A 17,725-nucleotide genomic window follows, 5' to 3' on the forward strand; every position below is an offset into this window, starting at 1 on the left:
GTAATTCATATCTCTAAAGAGCTTTATTTCTTGGTATTTCTTGCATTACCTAAAAATATTTAGTTTAGCTCTATATGAACTTTTAAGAAGTTCACAGAAAATCATTCCTGTTCTAATATTAACAGGGACAATTTGTACCAATATATTTACCATAATAAAATTTGGAGAAAATAGCACTTGCAATAATTCAAGATCAAATTCTGAAATACGAGAGTTTAAAATAATGAAAGAAAAACTGAATCAAGGAACTCTGGTATCTTTCAGCTTAACCTCTTAATTGCTGTATCCATATTTCTTCCAAAGGGATTTTATGTTGTTTCTACAAATATAAGAAGTCTTGGAACATGCTAGTTATGTATAAGTAAATAAACTCCACAAATACGTGGAAAGATCCATGTTAACTTTAGAAATATGCTGTATGAGTGTTTGTGTAGTCCCCAAATTTTTATGTCGAAATCCTAACTCCCAAGGTAATAGATTTAGGATGTGGGACCTTCGGGTAGAGCGTAGATTATAAGGACTCATGAATAGGACCGATCAGTGCTTACATTAAAAAAAAAAAAAAATCCTGGCCCCTTCCACCATGTGAGGACACCATGAAAAGGTGCTATCTATGAACCAGAAACTAGACCTCACTAGACACATAATCTGCAAGCACCTAGATCATGGGTTTCCCAGTCTTCAGAAATGTGTAAGATTGATGTCTGCTATTGATAAGCCACCCAGTCTATGGTATTCTGTTCTAGCAACCTGAACAGATTAAGATAAAAGAGAATCTATGAAAAAAATATCATGACACAGCTTCAACATCAGTGTTTTAATAATATGAAATACAAGTACAAAACATTGTACAAGTATACTTTTCACTACATGGAGATGGAATAATATATTTTTGTGTTTCTGCCAGAATCGGTATCATCCAGTACTTTCCACTGTACCAATGGCTTTCCCCAGGGATTCTTTTTACTATTCATATACAGTTTTATTATCATGAATAAAAAAGCTCACAAGTTTTTTAAATCATTGCAAATATTCAAGATGCTTTGGAGAACTGTTATGAAATACAGAATCACTTTAGCTCATGAGCTTTGAAATGGGTAATATTATTTCACATCAGCCAAGATCTCCCTTATATTAGCATTGCAAAGACACTGTGCACTTATTTAGGGTTTTAAAGTATCGTCTCAACTATGAAGGAAGGCAAATTGCCATTTTCTGAAAAGTCCAAATATCTTGATACTTATTGTTTAAGAAGAACTCATATAAACCCCACTTACAGAAGACAATGGCAACAAAGGACCATAAAAGTTCTACAAGTACTAAAGAAAAAAAAGTTTACATATACTGAAACTGTCTTTTCTATTTCCAAAGTGGTTGAACCACATCAAGTACAGGTAAGATCAATCAATAAAGAAAAAGTAAACTGTGCTAGTTCCCAACAGTCAGCCTCCATGGCATACCTCACAGTTTTCGGCCAATTTCAGTTAAGAGTTGTCTTATGACAGACAAAATTATGAAAGCAGTATGAATTTTGCTGGGAAATGTGAAAAGAAAATACTGTAATTTCATAAAATATTTGTAACTTATTTTATTTTTATAAATAAATAAAATGGTGTTTATTTTTAAGGTTTTGATCAGTTGCTGTTAAAAAAAACAAAGTTATGTTACTCTTTACGGATAAATGCTGGAGTATTTAAAATAACATGTTTGAAAAACTGAAACACATTTTTAATTTTCAGCATTACGCTTTGTTCTTGGTAGAATCGTCTTTGTTTCTTCTCTTTACATCCCAATTATAAACCCTGGCCATATCTGCAAGAATTGTCAAAGAAAATGCAAAAGCAGTTCTAAAGAAAACATATACAATGGCTAAGCCTTCAATCACACAATGAATCAAAGACCAAAATCATACGTACACAAATACTGATTATAACTAGGGTTGCCAGCCATCCTGCTATAGTATCAATTGCTAAAAAAGTAATAGAATTAAATTCTACCAAAACCAAGTTAAGAACTACAATCAACAATTGTCAACTATGGTAGTATATTTAACAAGTACATGCCAGAAACTCTCAATATTTTCTTTTTTTGTTTTGTTGATAAAAGGTCTCACTACATTGTCTAGGCTGTCCTGGAATTCCTGGGCTCAAATGATCCTCATACCTCAGCTGCCCAAGTAGCTGGGACTAGAGCTGTGCACCACTGTGCCTGGTTCAATAGCTTTAAAGACAGTCTGTCATCCATGAAATTTCAAAGATCACTCAGCACATATCTTGCCATATAAGAAATTAGTACAAATTTCAATAACTTCATCTCGTATCCTCTCTTTAGCTTAACAGGGCGTTCAGTTTATTAAGCACCTATTGTGTTTCCAACTAGACATTATACAAAACCTTGATTTCCAGTCAGTGTTATCAGAGACTGGATGCCCTAACTTACTCCCATGTCTGTACACCATGCTATCTTTTCAAGCTCTAGCAATAACAAAGCTTGCAGTCAATCTTATGATCCCCCCCCGCTTTTTTTTGGTTCCTGTAAGTCAATAGATCCTGTTTTTCTCTCACATTTAACATCTTCTCCTTTCCAGAAATACCAGTTCTCCTAGGTCCTTGTCATCTCACAGTTGAACGAAGTCTCTCCACATCACCAGTTAAGTGATGATCCCTACACTAGCCCTCAAATTGGCTGCCTTCCCTCACCCACGCACTAAGCACCTGTCACACACTCATGCTACACAATGGAGAAAAGGGCAGCTCCTATACTTGAAGAGCTCATGGTTGCACAAGGAAAACAAAGTACTAAGTTCAAAGGTTCAAAGTGCTAAATAAGCACAGAGGGACAAAAAAATATCCTGAGGGGATTAGAAAATATTCAGTGATGTTCTGATGCTTGAACTAAGATATGAAAGATAAAGGAATACCTGCAGGCAAATAAGGGGAAGTCATGCCAGGTAGGAGAAACAGTGTGTGGAAATGCAAAAGGCATTCTACATTTTAGGGGTGAGAAGACCAACTGGAGTTATTTGGACCCTACTGTGCACTGGGGAAGAATCACAGCAGAAAAGTCAATGGCATGAGGCAAGACTGGCTGGGGACACTTCAGAGTGTCTATATGCATACCTTACATACAATAAACAACCACTGAAATATCATAACCAGAGAACTAAAAATAAGATACATTAATGACTTAGTAAATTCATGCTGGGGATAGCATGAAGGACAGTTAGAAAACTACTAAGTGCATGCTCTAGAAAGCCAGAACTAGAATAACTAATGGCACTGGGCAGAGAGATTTATGAATGAAATTTGACAAGAATCTGGTCATTAATTCACTCTTAGTAGTGAGGAAGAGAGATATGTGAAGGATAACCCTCCTCACCAAGGTTTTTGTCTTTAAACATGACAGGAATAGGAGGAAGATACACATCAGAAGAGAAAGGCAAAGAGCTTGACTAGAACACCCCACCTCACTTCTCTGCTGATGTAAATTCTATACTTCCTGTTTCATCTTCTCAACAAAGCCTTCCCTGACCTAACTCCAGTTCACATCTCTTTTCTAAACGTCAAATACCCTTGGTGCTACATATATGAACTTAACACTTTGCTATGACATTATCATTTAGCTCTTTGGCATGTGCAGTTTTAATACAGAAAGACTTTGTCACTCCCTGCTCACCCCGCCCCACTGATTTCTCTATCTTATATGGGTTAGAACAGTTACAAGAACACAGAAGACTTTTAATTTATAAATGCTTATAGAATTAAACTATCCAACTAGCTATAAAAGTGTTAGGAAAGTATTCAAAAGAAAAATACTCAATCACCAAGGTGAATTTGCTTTTTCCAAATGTTCACATTTCAAATTTCTTGATCAACCTATAAAGTTACTCATGTCTAAGTTTCAAATATGTTATTTCCTATGACATCTACAACCTCACAATAGCCTTAAGGACATTCTTCACATTATTTTTTTTTTCTCTTTGTGTTTTTAAGAAAGGATACTGACTTCTGTAGTAGTAAATTGATCTCGAAGAAAGTCAAGGTCTTCCTCAAGAGAATCAAGATTCTTTGTAGCAGTTGATAAATTCTTTTCCAACAATGCCTGAGCTTCATCAATATCATATTCAAGCATTACATTAGCCTAGAGAGAAAAAAAATCATGATAGTTACTAAACAGTCACATAATACTTTTTAGGTTAAAGCAGGTATCTGAAAAGTATAGCCCTCAGGCCAAATCCAGTCTGCTGCCTTAAACTCTCCTGCCACTGTGGCAGAGCTAAGTGTTGGGGAAAAAAATCATGTGGTTGGCACAACAAAAAAAATTATTATTTGGTCTTTTACACAAGTTAGATGACCTCTGGGTTAGATTCTAGATGCACGAGGGTGCATGTGTGCGTGTGCATGCACAAAACCCTACCTTTCTACTACCTCCATCATGACACTGAACAGTTATTACTTTTGAAAATTTAAATAGTTATTTTTAAGCTATAGATACATTGATTTGAAAGTTTCAAGACTTTTTTTTTTTAATCTAAATTTGATCAGGTAGAAAACAGCTTAAATTTTACTGACCCCTTCCTACTACCTCCTATAGATGCTAGGGGCAAGATGAAGTGATACTGTCAATACTGGGGAAAACAGACTAAATGAGACAACATGAAAGTGTTGGGCATAAAGTAAGTGCAAGATAAATACAGAGGGCTGGGGATGTGGCTCAAGCGGTAGCGCGCTCGCCCGGCATGCGTGCGGCCCGGGTTCGATCCTCAGCACCACATACAAACAAAGATGTTGTGTCCGCCGAAAAAGTAAAAAATAAATATTAAAAAAAAAAAAATCTCTCTCTCTCTCTCCCTCTCTCCACTCTGTCTTAAAAAAAAAAGATAAATACAGAATAACCCACTCTAATAATTAGAAAATTGTAAAATTCATATAGGACAAAAAGTATTCAATCAAAAATATATGAGCTGGGTGCAGTGATGAAAGCCTAAAATCCCAGCGGCTTGGGAGGCCGAGACAGGAGAATCGCAAGTTCAAAACCAGCCTCAGCAATGGTGCGGCGCTAAGCAACTCAGTGAGACCCTGTGTCTAAATAAAATACAAAATGGGGCTGGGGATGTGGCTCAGTGGCTGAGTGCCCCTGGTATCTGACTCCCTCCCCCACCAAAAAAGTACATGATGGGCTGGTGTGGTGTGTGTAATCCCAGCCACTTGGGAGAGTGAGACAGGAAGATTGAAAGTTCAAGGCTAGCCTAAAAAATTTGGCAGGATTGTCAGCAACTTAGTGAGACCCTGTCTCAAAATAAAAATAAAAAGGGCTGGGGATGCCCCCAAAAAACAAACGGCAAATGTTTTCTGATATAAGGTGACTGATTCACAGTTGGGTAAAGAGAGGCAGCATGGGAGGAATTGATGAACTCTAGATAGGGCAGAGGGGTGGGAGAGGAAGAGAAGGGGCAGGGGTTTAGCAATGATGGAGGAATGTGATGGACATCATTATCCAAAGTACACGTATGAAGACATGAACTGGTGTGAACATACTTTATATACAGAGATATGAAAAATTGTTCTATATGTGTAATAAGAATTGTAATACATTCCACTGTCATGTATTTAAAAAATAAAACCAATAAATAAATAATTTCTTTAAAAAAAAGCAAGGAAAAAATAAACACACACACACACACACAGGGATGCTTTACCACTGAGCTACATCCCTACTCCTTTTACATTTTATTTTGAAACAGGGTCTCACTAAATTGTTGAGGGTCTCACTAAGCTGCTGGGGCTGGCCTTCAACTTGCCATCCTTCTGCCTTTCAACTTCCTGAGTCGATGGGATTACAGGCATGTGCCACCATGGCTGGCAGATTTGCTGTGTTAATAATTCTAACTTGAAATTTGTATTGATATCTTTTATTTAATTTAAATAACATACCCAATGATCATTAAAGACTTATGAATTTAAAAAAAGGGGGCTGGGGATGCAACTCTAGTAAAGCACCCTAGGTTAGATCCCCAGTACCAAAAAAAAAAAAAAAAAAAAAAAAAAGGACATGTTGGGCTGGGATTTTAGCTCAGTGGTAAAGTGCTAAAGTGCTTGCTTAGCATGTGTGAGGCCCTGGGTTTAATCCCCAGCACCACAAAAAAAAATGTCTTTCCAGAACTCAATTCAGTAACACATACTAAAATTGGAATGATACAGATATTAGCATGGCCACTGTAGAAGGATGACAATCAAATTCGTGAAGCAGTCCATATAAAAAATAGAGAAAAAGATGTCTTTCCAATTGCAGGCTCCCAAGCTCCCAATTTAATTGTGAGGGTCAATTACTATTGTTTCTTATGATTTATTTTCCAGAAATTGTTGACACTATGGAATTTCTATATTTATTACTTCATTTTAATTATCCATAACTGTGGTGTTCATTTTGACATATTCATGAATATATAATAACAGTTTGCTCCATTTTGATCCCCAGTATTTCCCTCTTCTCTGTCCCTGATCTCCTTTCTCTACATTATTGGTCTCCATTCATTTATTTATTTTTCCAATTGGTACATTATAGTTACATGACTGGAATACACTGTGATATATTCATGCATGCACGTAGCATAATTTGGTGAACTTAATTCCCCAGTTCTTCCCCTTTTCCACCCCTCCTCACTCCCCCTTGGTTCCCTGCTTCTTTTCTACTGATCTCCTTTCCATTTGCCTAAGATCCCTTTTTTTATTACTTTTTTCTCTCTAGCTTCTGCATATGAGAAAAACACTCAACCCTTGACTTTCTGAGTCTGGCTTATTTCACTTAGCAGGATGTTCTCCAGTTCCACTCATTTGCTAGCAAATAACATCATTTCGTTCTTCTTTATGACTGAGTAAAACTTCATTGTGTGTATATACACCACAATTTCTTTATCCATTCATCTGTTGATGGGTACCTAGTCTGGTTCCATAATTCAGTTATTGTGAATTGTGTGCTGCTACAAATATCAATGTGACTATGAGTATAGTATGCTGCCTTTAGTTCTTTTGCATAAATACCAAGGAATAGGACAGCTAGATAATATGGTGGACCTATTCTTAGTCATTTGAAGAATTTCTGTACTATTTTCCAAAGCAGTTACAATAATTTGAAGTCTCCCCAATAATGAATGAGTGTGTCTTTTCCCCCATATCCTCACCAGCAATGGGTTACTTGTATTCTTGATGACTGACATTCTAACTGGGGTAGGATGAAATCTCAGTGTAGTTTTGATTTTCATTTCCATGATTGCTAAGAATATTGAACATTTTTCCATATATCTGTTGGCCATTTGTATTTTTTTCTTTTGAGAACTGTCTATTTAGGTCATTTGCCCATTTATTGAGTGGGTTATTAGGTTTTTTTTGGTGTTAAGTTTTTTTGAGTTCTTTATTATCATTCTAGTTATTCATTGCACTGGAAGAGTATCTGGCAAAGACCTTCTCCCATCGTAGGCTCTCTCTTCATACTCTTGTACAAGTGAAAACTAGAAGACACTTAAAGAGATTTCATTCATTAAAAAAACATTCATCATTCATTCAGCATGTACTCTATGATAAGTATTTCTCCTTAGCTGATTCTCTAAAATATAGCCTTCCCAGCTTCTCACTTGACATCTCAAGAATGACATGCCCCAAACACAACTCCAACTTAAACCTGGCTCCTCCCCCATTCTTCCCAAGTCAGTAAACTACACAGCTATCCACCCATTGGTTCAATCCATAGGGGTCATCCTATAAATCCTCTTTTTCCTTTAGTCTACATTCCATCAGCACACGGGGGCAAGATGATTTTATAAATAAGACTGGGAAAACAGGGAGTTCTCTAATAAGAATTAGAGCTAGGGCCCACATCATAGAGGATGAATTATATGGATCAGATACTTACATGGAAATAATAACATCATCAAAGTACTGTGTCTAAATATTTTGAAACACTGGAAAGAAGATAGTTTTTCTAGAACACAAAACCCAGGAACCATAAGCAAAGTCAAAAGACAAACAATGAACAGGAAAAATGTTTGTAACTAATTTCCCCTAACATATATAAATCTTTAAGCAAAAGACCAAGTAGCCCATAGTCCAACAGAAAGCTAGGCAAAGGACATGAGCAGAGTTCACAGTAAAGAAATTAAAAATCTGGGAGTGTAGTTCAGTGGAGGGCACTGTTTATGTGTTTCCACAGGGAGAACAGCAGCCAATTTGGATTCCAGAGAGATTAACTAAAGCGATTTCTACAGACCAAAAAGAAGATGATTTGGCTCAAATCCATAACAGCTGATATCCAGAACTCCTGTTTGGCTATCCTTACATCTGCGACAGTGGTTCTCCCACACCTGGAGGCTAATGAAACCAGGATTTTTTTTTCCAAGCAGAAAAGGCAAAGAACCTCACCCCACCACTAGTACAAAGGTCTATCCACAGGTGTGGCTGTATGCTAGACTGGTAGTCAATGAAGGGTAAATCCAATTGCAATGGTACCAACCTAAGACAGGAGGCTGACACCTTGAGGTCAGATAATCCAATGACAGGTAAGGACCATATGTAGTATTGGACAACCTAAGGCAGGCACGGTCCCTAAGCCACATGCTTGTTGTTTAATTAAACAGAGAGGGGGAGATGTTGAGAGCCACAGCCTAAGCGGCCCCAGCAAACTTCCAGCTGATTGGCTCACCATGGCCCCAGCAAGCTTCCAGCTGATTGGCTCCTCTGTGGTGATGCTCATTGGGCTGTTTCCCCACCCTTTCAGACCACGGAGCTGCTCATTGGGGGACTCTTTTGGCTCCGCCCATGCGACCCAGCCAATCGGCCTCAAGAGCAGGAGGAGTGGGGGGGTTGAGAGGCTCGCTGGAAGCCCGAGGTGGCAGTTGGGCTCTGAGGGAATTCCTGAAGAGCTCCTGTGGTTCAGCGTGTGTTTTAAAAATAAAGTTCGTTTCTGCTTGACAAGTGGCTCGTGAATTGTGCCCAGCCAGGCTGCGGCATTGGCACATCCACAGGTCACCATTTGTGTATAAAAGGCGGAAGATTATATATATATATATATATAATTTCTCCAGAAGGATACCAAGAAATGAATTTTGTTGATTGCTTAACAGGAGGTTACTAGGCTAGTAAGGATAGGTATACCCTTGCTAGAGTTATAATTTATGTCTCTCAAAATTCATGTGTTGGAACTTAATCCCCAAATTCATGTGTTAATGGTAATTACAGTGGGACCTCTGGGGGGAGATAATTCATTTTAGATGAGGTCCTGAAAATGGGGGCCCCAATGATGGTATGAATGGCTTTGGAAGTAGAGGCAGAGAAACCCAAGCTAGCACACTTGTTTTGTCTCATTATGTGATGTCCTCCACCATGTTATGATGCAGCATATAGCTCTCGCCAGATGCCAATGTCATGTTCTTGTACTTTGCAGATTCAAGATCCATGAGCCAAATATATCCCTATTCTTCATAATTTACCTAGTTTGTGGTATTCAGTTATAGCAGACAGTCTTTCTGTACCTTTTTTAAGGACATGTAAGTGTATTAACAGTCTAAAAGTTGTACCAAAACCAAATATCTGACAAATTTCTGTCTCCAAAAAGAAAAAGCTAATTTGAAAAAACAGTTTATCTACCCACAATTATTATATTATTATACAACTATTATACAACCATTTCAAAAGTGAATGTATATATAACAAATTAGAATAAAAAGTTTTTCAAAAAAGTGAATGGAGGCAGGAGTGGTGGCGCATGCCTATAATCCCAGCAGCTTGGGAGGCTGAGACAGGAGTATTGTGGGTTCAAAGTTAGCCTCAGCAAAAGTTAGGCACTAAGCAATTCAGTGAGACCCTGTCTCTAAATACAAAATAGGGCTGGGGATGTGGCTCAGTGGTCAAGTGCCCCTGGGTTCAATCCCCAGTACCAAAAAAAAAAAAAAAAAAAAAAAAAAAAGCAAATAGAGCCAGGCACAGTGGCACAGGCCTGTAATCCCATTGACTCAGGAGCCTAAGTCAGGAGGATGACAAGTTTGAGGCCAAACTTATCTCAAAATTTAAAAAAAAATAAAAAGGGCTAAAGATGTAGCTCTGTGGTAAAGCACCTCTAGGGTTCAATCCCTAGTACCAAAAGAAAGTGATTTTAAAAATCAGCTCCTGACAGGGCTGGGGATGTGGTCAAGCGGTAGCGCGCTCTCCTGGCATGTGTGCGGCCTGGGTTCAATCCTCAGCACCACATACAAAGATGTTGTGTCCGCCGAAAACTAAAAAATAAATATATATATTTAAAAAAAAAAAAATCAGCTCCTGCCACTTCGGTCTAAAATTTTTCAATAGCCTAAAATCTTTCAATAGCTTCCGATTGCATTTAACATGAAACCCTTCAGCTAATATCACTTGTTTTTGCCCCACCATCTAGCACTCTCACCCTCCATTGCAGTACCAAAGTCAAACAAACCTGGCCTTCCTTCTGTCTGTCCCTTCAAGGCAGGTCCTGCTTTGAGGGCCTCTGAACGTACTATTACATTACCTGGAAAACCCTCTTATCCTTTTGCAAAAGCAGCTCCTTTGGTCACTGTGATATTGATTAGGAATAGACAAACAGAACAAAGGAACAGAAAAGAACCCAGGCAGATAGGAAAACTCAATCTGTAGAGAGAGAAGGGACAATTCAACAAATGGTGCTGGGACTAGTAGCTATCCACTTGAGAGAATAGACATCAAAGTTAACACTCCTCCTTCACAGTGTTTATTAAAATAGTTTCCAGATTAATTAGGGCTCTAAATTAAAATAAAACCAAGCAAAGCCAGGGAGAAGATGGTGGCAGCAGTGGCAATTGTTGAATCTACTGTTACTTTAAAAACTCCACAAAAACTAACATTAACAATCAGGACAAATATATACCCAAGATAACTGAAAACATATGTCTGTACAAAAACTTGTACGCAAACTTTCACAGCAAAATTATTCACAATAGCCAAAAAAGATAGAAACAAACCTAATATCTATCAGCTGATAATGAATCAATAAAATGTCTATATATACAAAGGAATACTTTGGCAATAAAAGAAGAAGCTCTGACACATGTCTCTACATTGATAAACCTTAAAAATATGATGCTCAGTGAAAGACCACAAAAGACCATATATTGTATAATTCCATTCATGTGAAATGTCCAGCATAGGTAAATCCATAGAAACAAAGTAAATTAGTGGTTACAAGAGGCTGAGAGAAGAAAGAATGAGGAGTGAATGCTAATAGGTATGGAGTATTTTGGGGAGGGGGGGGTGAATAAAATGTTCTAGACCTAGACAGAAGTGATGGTTGCAGAACTCTGTGAATATACTAAAAATCACTGAGCTATACACTGTAAAATAGTGAATTTTATGGTATGTGAATGACATCTTAATAAAACTGTTAAAGTAGATCTGAATGTAGAATAGTGCTTATTAGAGGTTGGGAAGCAGGGGTCAAGAGAAGTTGGATCATGGGTAGCAAAAAAAGTTCTAGTGTTCTAAAGCACAGTAGGGGGACTATAAATTACAATAAACTGTTACATATTTTATGAAAAAGTATGAGAGAGGAGGTCTAAAGATCCAAAAACAAATAACAAAAAACAGACAAAAAATAAAAATATAATAAATATCTCACAGAAAAAAAAGTACAAAATAACAATAAGGAGATGGAAACATTAATTACTATGATTTGATCAATATACATATTATGTATACATATTAAATTATCACATAGTACTCCATAAATATATATAATTAAAATAACAATTTTTTGCAATTATTTATTTATTTTTTAATATTTATTTTTTAGTTCTCGGCGGACACAACATCTTTGTTGTATGTGGTGCTGAGGACCGAACCCGGGCCGCACGCATGCCAGGCGAGCACGCTACCGCTTGAGCCACATCCCCAGCCCCAACAATTAATTTTAAAAAGACTAAAAGTGGCTTGCATGCTCTCAGAGCAGACTGGTATAGGGGTATTCTAGGTACACCTAGCCTTACACACTTCCTTACCCACAGGGCCTCACAGTGAGGAAAATGAAAAAAAAAAAAAAAAAGATTCAACTCATTCTAGCTACAAAAATTACTAAAACATCTGGGAATGACCTTAATAAGAAATAACAAAACAGCCAGGCATGATGGCACACTCCTGTAATCCCAGCTACTCAGAAAGCTGAGGCAGGAGGATCCGAATTTTGAGGCCAGCTTGGGCACCTTAGTGAGACCCTGTCTCAAAAAAAAAAAAAAAAAGGGCTGGGCTGTAGCTCAGTGAAGCATCCCTGGGTTCAATCCACAGAACAGGGAAGAAAAAACAGCCCTGTATCTTCAAGTCAAAGGTCTCAGCAACTGTTTACTTTTACCACTTTACATAAAAAACAAAAGGGAACTTTAGAATTATTTCTCCATTCTAAAAACTGTCCATAGAAATGAACTAAGTCAAATCAAATGCAAAGTTCTAAAAAGAAAGAGAATAAGCAACAGAATAACATCTTTACAATGTAAGCAAAACAGACATTCCAACAAAATAAGTGAAAACTATAAGGTATCCAAATAATAACATTAAGAAAATGAATACAAGATAGGAAAAGACAAACATAAAACCAGAATTAGAAAATTCAGATAAGGTGACAGAATTCAGAAAAGAATTAGAAATAAAAAAACATTTACTTGGGCTGGGGATGTGGCTCAAGTGGTAACGCGCTCGCCTGGCATGCGTGAGGCACTGGGTTCAATTCTCAGCACCATGTAAAAATTAAATAAAGATATTGTGTCCACCTAAAACTAAAAATAAATATTAAAAAAAAACATTTACTTCAGAAAATATGACTAAACTAGAAGAAAGACAGATGCAAATATTTATAATATACAAAACCTTAAGATTCACAGAATATGAGGAAATTTCATAAAAATATTTAAAAAAAGAATGGAGAAAATGGATTAAAGAGAAAGTGACAAGAGTTGGAACACAGGCAAAGACTGAACATAAACATAATAGGAATTCCCAAAGAAAACCAAAGATGGCACTAAAAACAAAAATTCTGAACAGTTCATTTCAACAAAATGTTCTTAAAATATCACACAAACACAGGCACATGTGTAGAGAATCAGATGTGACTGTGTTACTATTACTGTCCTTGATGGAGTCTGCCTGCAAACGGGATATTCTGTCAAGGTGTAGATAGGTAACAGCGGACATGCTTGAAAAGGAGGTGTCTGCTGTCCTTGGGAGGGCCTGCTCGAAAATGAGAGGCTCCTTCACGGTTTAGATAAGGTAACAGCAGACATGCTTGAAAACAAGGTGTCTGCCGTCCTTGGGAGGACTTGCCTGCAAACGGGATGTTCTGCCAAGTGGGCTAGGAGGGCGCTGAGAAAAATTTTATTATCTGTTCTTAACAAGAGCAAAGCTCAGCATACTCCAGGCTGAGAGTAGATTAGCCATGAGAAGCGGGTCACTTCTGATTAGAAAGTAAAACTTCTGTGTGCTATGTTTAATTAGCTGAAAGACCTGATTTATTGCTGTTGGAAGGCTGCCTTCTTTGTTCACAAGACTATAAAAAGATTGCTGTACACAATAAAGGACTTTTTTTCTGCTGCAGCTTTGCTTGCTCTGCTTCTTCTTTCTATCTCATGCTGACCTGCACCTGAATTACTGCAACACACATGCCTTCATGCACATGCACACTTGTGCACACATCGCGCAGTGCGTGCACACACACACACACACACACAAAATGAAGGGGCACACTATATACCTGGGCAAATTGACCCAGAAGTCTTTTTGATACCCAGACAAAAAAAATAAGTCATTTATTAAGGGGAGAAAATTGGTTTGTCATCAAAACTTTTTGAGAAACACGTTATGACAAAAAAATGGAGCAAAATATACAGTGTTCAAGGATATAAAATGTGAGCTGAGGGTTTTATATTCAGCAAGAGTGATTTTTAAGTACAAAGGCTACAGAATAATTGTTAGTAACATTTGAGAACTCAAGGAATATTGTGTCCCAAAATCTGAAGGAATGTAGTAGAGTATCAGACGACCAAAATAACTAGGGGAATATCAGTATGATGATATGCATTCTATACATATTTTCAGAGAGAACAAGGGTAAATGAAGGGCACAAGTAAGCAAGAGAGCAAGCAGAGTACATAATGGCTTTGGGCACCATTATGAATAATATGAGCACATCCCTGTAAAGAATAGGAAAGGACAGAAAGAATACATGAAAAACATTCCTGTAATAGCATTTGGTCATGTTATTCTAAGAACATTTTTTGTATGATAAGGTATAAAACAAATGAATAATATTACATAGTGTAATTCTATCACCTCTGGTACTTTGAGAACCAGATACTCTCAATATAGAATACAGAAGAAACAGAGGAACAAGTTGAGTAAAAACTCTGTTGCCGGGGCTGGGGATATGACTCACGTAGTAGCACGCTTGCCTGGCATGCGTGAAGCACTGGGTTCGATCCTCAGCACCACAGAAAAATAAAATAAAGATATTGTGTCCACCTAAAGCTAAAAAATAAATATTAAAACAAAAACAAAAACAAAAAAAACCTCTGTTGCCCTGAATTTGAACTGGAAAGAACACTATGAATTCATGAGTTATTACACACAAATACACACACCAACTTGTATGTTAGTACACAAGTTTATATGTAGGCTAGCCATATCCTACTGGTTCTGTTTCTCTAGTGGAACCCTGACTGGTAACAAATTAACTTGTAATTTGTTTTGTGCAGTTATCTTATTTTGTCTATATGTAAACATATATACATATAGAAAAGTTTGCACATCATAAACATACAACTTTATGCATCTTCACAAACTCATAACACCCATGGGACCAGCATCTAGATCAATGAAGACATGTTCATCAGCATTCCAGAAGGCTCCTCATGGATCCTTCCAGTAAATCACCAACATCTTAATCCCAAAGGGAATCATTTTTCTGGCTTCTAACAGTGTAATTTGGCCTATGTTTGAACTTTACACAAATGGAATCAAATAGTATGTGTTCTTTCATGACTGATTTCTGCAGTATACAGAATTAGGACTCCCTAAACCCACATTGTCCTAGCCTAATCCCTGGAACATTTGAATCTGATGAGGTATATCATTTGTCTGTTAATGCTAATGAATGGGTATTACCTGAATAGGTCTAATGTAATTACATGAGCTCTTCAGATCAGAGAACTTTCTCTAGTGGCAGAAGGAAAAGCTGGAAAGATTTGAAGTTTAAGACGATATTCACTGCTTCTTTAAAGACAGAAAATGTCTAAGAGCCAAGGAATGTAGGTGGCCTCTAGAAGCCAGGGATCCAAGAAAACAGGGATCTCAGACCTACAACCACACAGAACTACAATCTGACAACAATCTGAATGAGACTGAAGTGGAATCACCCCCAAGCTTCTAATAAGGAGTACATCCTTCCTGGTACTTTAATGTTGGCCCTGTGAGAACCTGACCAGAGGACCCATCCAGGTACATCTAGACTTCTGACATACAGAAGGAGATGACAAAAGAGAAAATTTTAGACGCTGGAGCATTCAGGATTTCAGATTGGGGAATTAGTGATGTTTACTCTGTTTTGCCCTGCCATTCTGGTAAGTGCAAAATGCAAATGCACAGTGCTTTTAATTTGCATCTCCCTGTTTGCTAATGAAGCTAAACAATTTTCATGTGGCTACTGGCCACTGGGTATTCTCTTCTCAGAAAAAACTATTTTATATACCCCTTATTCTATTGAGTAGCTTGCCTTTTCACATGATCCTCAACAAATGAGTATTTGAGCAAAAAATATCAGAAACCTATTTATATATTTATGAACTGAGTGAAAGGAGTGCAGTTAACATAAATGAAATCATAAATGCTTAATGAACTTTATTTCATTAAAAATGAAAAGTTCTCAAGGGCTGGGGCTGTGGCTCAGTGGTAGAATGCTTGCCTAGCATGTGTGAGGCACTGAGTTCGATCCTCAGCACCACATACAAATAAATAAAGGTCCATCAACAACTAATAATATATCTTTTTAAAAAAATTAAAAGTTCTCTATAAGAAGTACCATAAACAAAAGACAAGCAAAACCTCATAAAAAATATCTGCATTATATAAAAGAAGACTGTATCCCAAATACATAATATATAAAGATCTAAATATCTATTAACAAGCAAACAAAGACTATAACAGAAAAATATAGCAAGGACATAATCAGGCAGGCAAATTGAAGAGAAATACAAATGATCATTTTGTCAAACAAAAAATTTTGATAGCATTTCCATGTATAAAATTAACAAAAATCTAAATGTATAAAATCTAAATGTATAAATCTAAATGTATAAAGGATACTTTATACACTGTGGGAGAAAAATGTAAATTGGTACAGTCTTTGTTGAGAGCAATGCGGCAGTATCTTTCAAAATATTAAATGTTTTGTGTTGTGTGTGCATGTGTGTGTGTATACACACACACGTTTATTGTTAGACCCAACAATTCCATCTCAAAGTGGCATACAGGGCTAGCGACATGGCTGAGTGGTAGAGCACTTGCCTAGCATGAGTGAGGCCCTTGGTTAAATTCCCAGAAAAAAAAAATTAAAGCGTATACAAAAAATAAATATTTTATATGTGCACTTTTTTATATAGCACTGTTCCCTCTAAAACAAACATAAAAACAACCTAATATTATTATTATGCCATAGCCCTGCCACACAATAACAAGAAGCCAACAAAACCAAGCAGCAAATCCTAATACTACTCAAAAGAAAAGGTATGTAATGCTAAGTGAAAAGTCAAGTAGTGCCAGAGAGGAAGTGGGACTAGCTTATGACAGGGGAAACTACTAAAGTCCTAGTAACATAATCTGATATGTTTAAATCTAGCAACTTAAGTAGAGGAAAGAGCCAGAATAAAATCTTTGAGGCAGGGCCATTCCAGGCATTGTCTAGGTCAAGCAAGAAGTCTAAGTGTAGCCAACCAAGGAAGTAAGGTATTACGCAAGAGAAGTATCAAGGAGTACCAAACTGTGGAGGCATTTGTAAGCCATTCAAAGAACTTGGGCTTTTCCTCAGAATGAGATGAGAAACCACTGGAAATTTTTGGAGAGAATATGGAATCACTTCACAGATTTTAATGGATCACTCTGTCCACTGTGCTAGAAAAAATTTAGGAAGGCAAGGACAGAACTGAGGGTGAATTAAAATGTAATTATGAGTTGAACTGTGTAAACCCAAAACATACACTGAAATCCTAACCCCTGGTGCCTGTGAATGTAACCTTATAAGGAATAAGTTATAACAGATTGAACTATATCTCCCTTACAAAAAAATGTTTGTCCCTTCCTTCCTTCCACAATGAGGGAACACTTTTACACATCTCAAGCAATACTGTTTTGCTATGCAAAACACACTGGTTTACAAATACGTCAGCTGTGGCTACAGCATTTACTTACCCCCAACCACAGACAAACTTTATCAGTAGGAGGAACCGAAGCTTTGCAGTACAGGTTATCTGCCAGTAAGAATCTGGTCTCTAGTGAACTGGTGGACTCCTTTAAAAAAAAAAATGACAGTGCCAAAAACAAACCAGTTTGATATCAAAGTTATAAAGAAGAAATTCCATAGCTGGACCTAAGACATTTAAAACAATACCATCATGTGAACTAAATGTAAAGGTAAAGGTAAAAGAAATGAACACTAC

General features: G+C 37.1%; 1 protein-coding gene and 1 non-coding gene across 2 annotated transcripts in view; one reads left to right on the forward strand and one right to left on the reverse strand.

Moving 5' to 3' along the window:
* Window positions 1-802: 802 nt before the first annotated feature.
* The window catches only part of Vbp1 (VHL binding protein 1), a 35,355-nt gene continuing 18,432 nt past the window's right edge, over window positions 803-17,725 (reverse strand). The window contains exons 4-6 of the mRNA XM_046452300.2: window positions 17,478-17,576; window positions 4,002-4,140; window positions 803-1,812 (exon numbers count right to left, since the gene is read on the reverse strand). Of these exons, the coding sequence (XP_046308256.1) occupies window positions 1,742-1,812; window positions 4,002-4,140; window positions 17,478-17,576 (309 nt within the window). The 3' untranslated portion in view covers window positions 803-1,741. The remainder of the gene's footprint in view (window positions 1,813-4,001; window positions 4,141-17,477; window positions 17,577-17,725) is intronic.
* Window positions 6,153-6,260, forward strand: LOC124098873 (U6 spliceosomal RNA). The gene has a single exon (XR_006853731.1). It is a non-coding gene; the product is annotated as a U6 spliceosomal RNA (small nuclear RNA).

This window comes from Marmota monax, unplaced genomic scaffold, assembly GCF_021218885.2.
Source record: "Marmota monax isolate L192 unplaced genomic scaffold, Marmota_monax_Labrador192_F-V1.1 WCK01_AAM20220418_F8-fsc00142, whole genome shotgun sequence".
NCBI classification, from domain to species: domain Eukaryota; kingdom Metazoa; phylum Chordata; class Mammalia; order Rodentia; family Sciuridae; genus Marmota; species Marmota monax.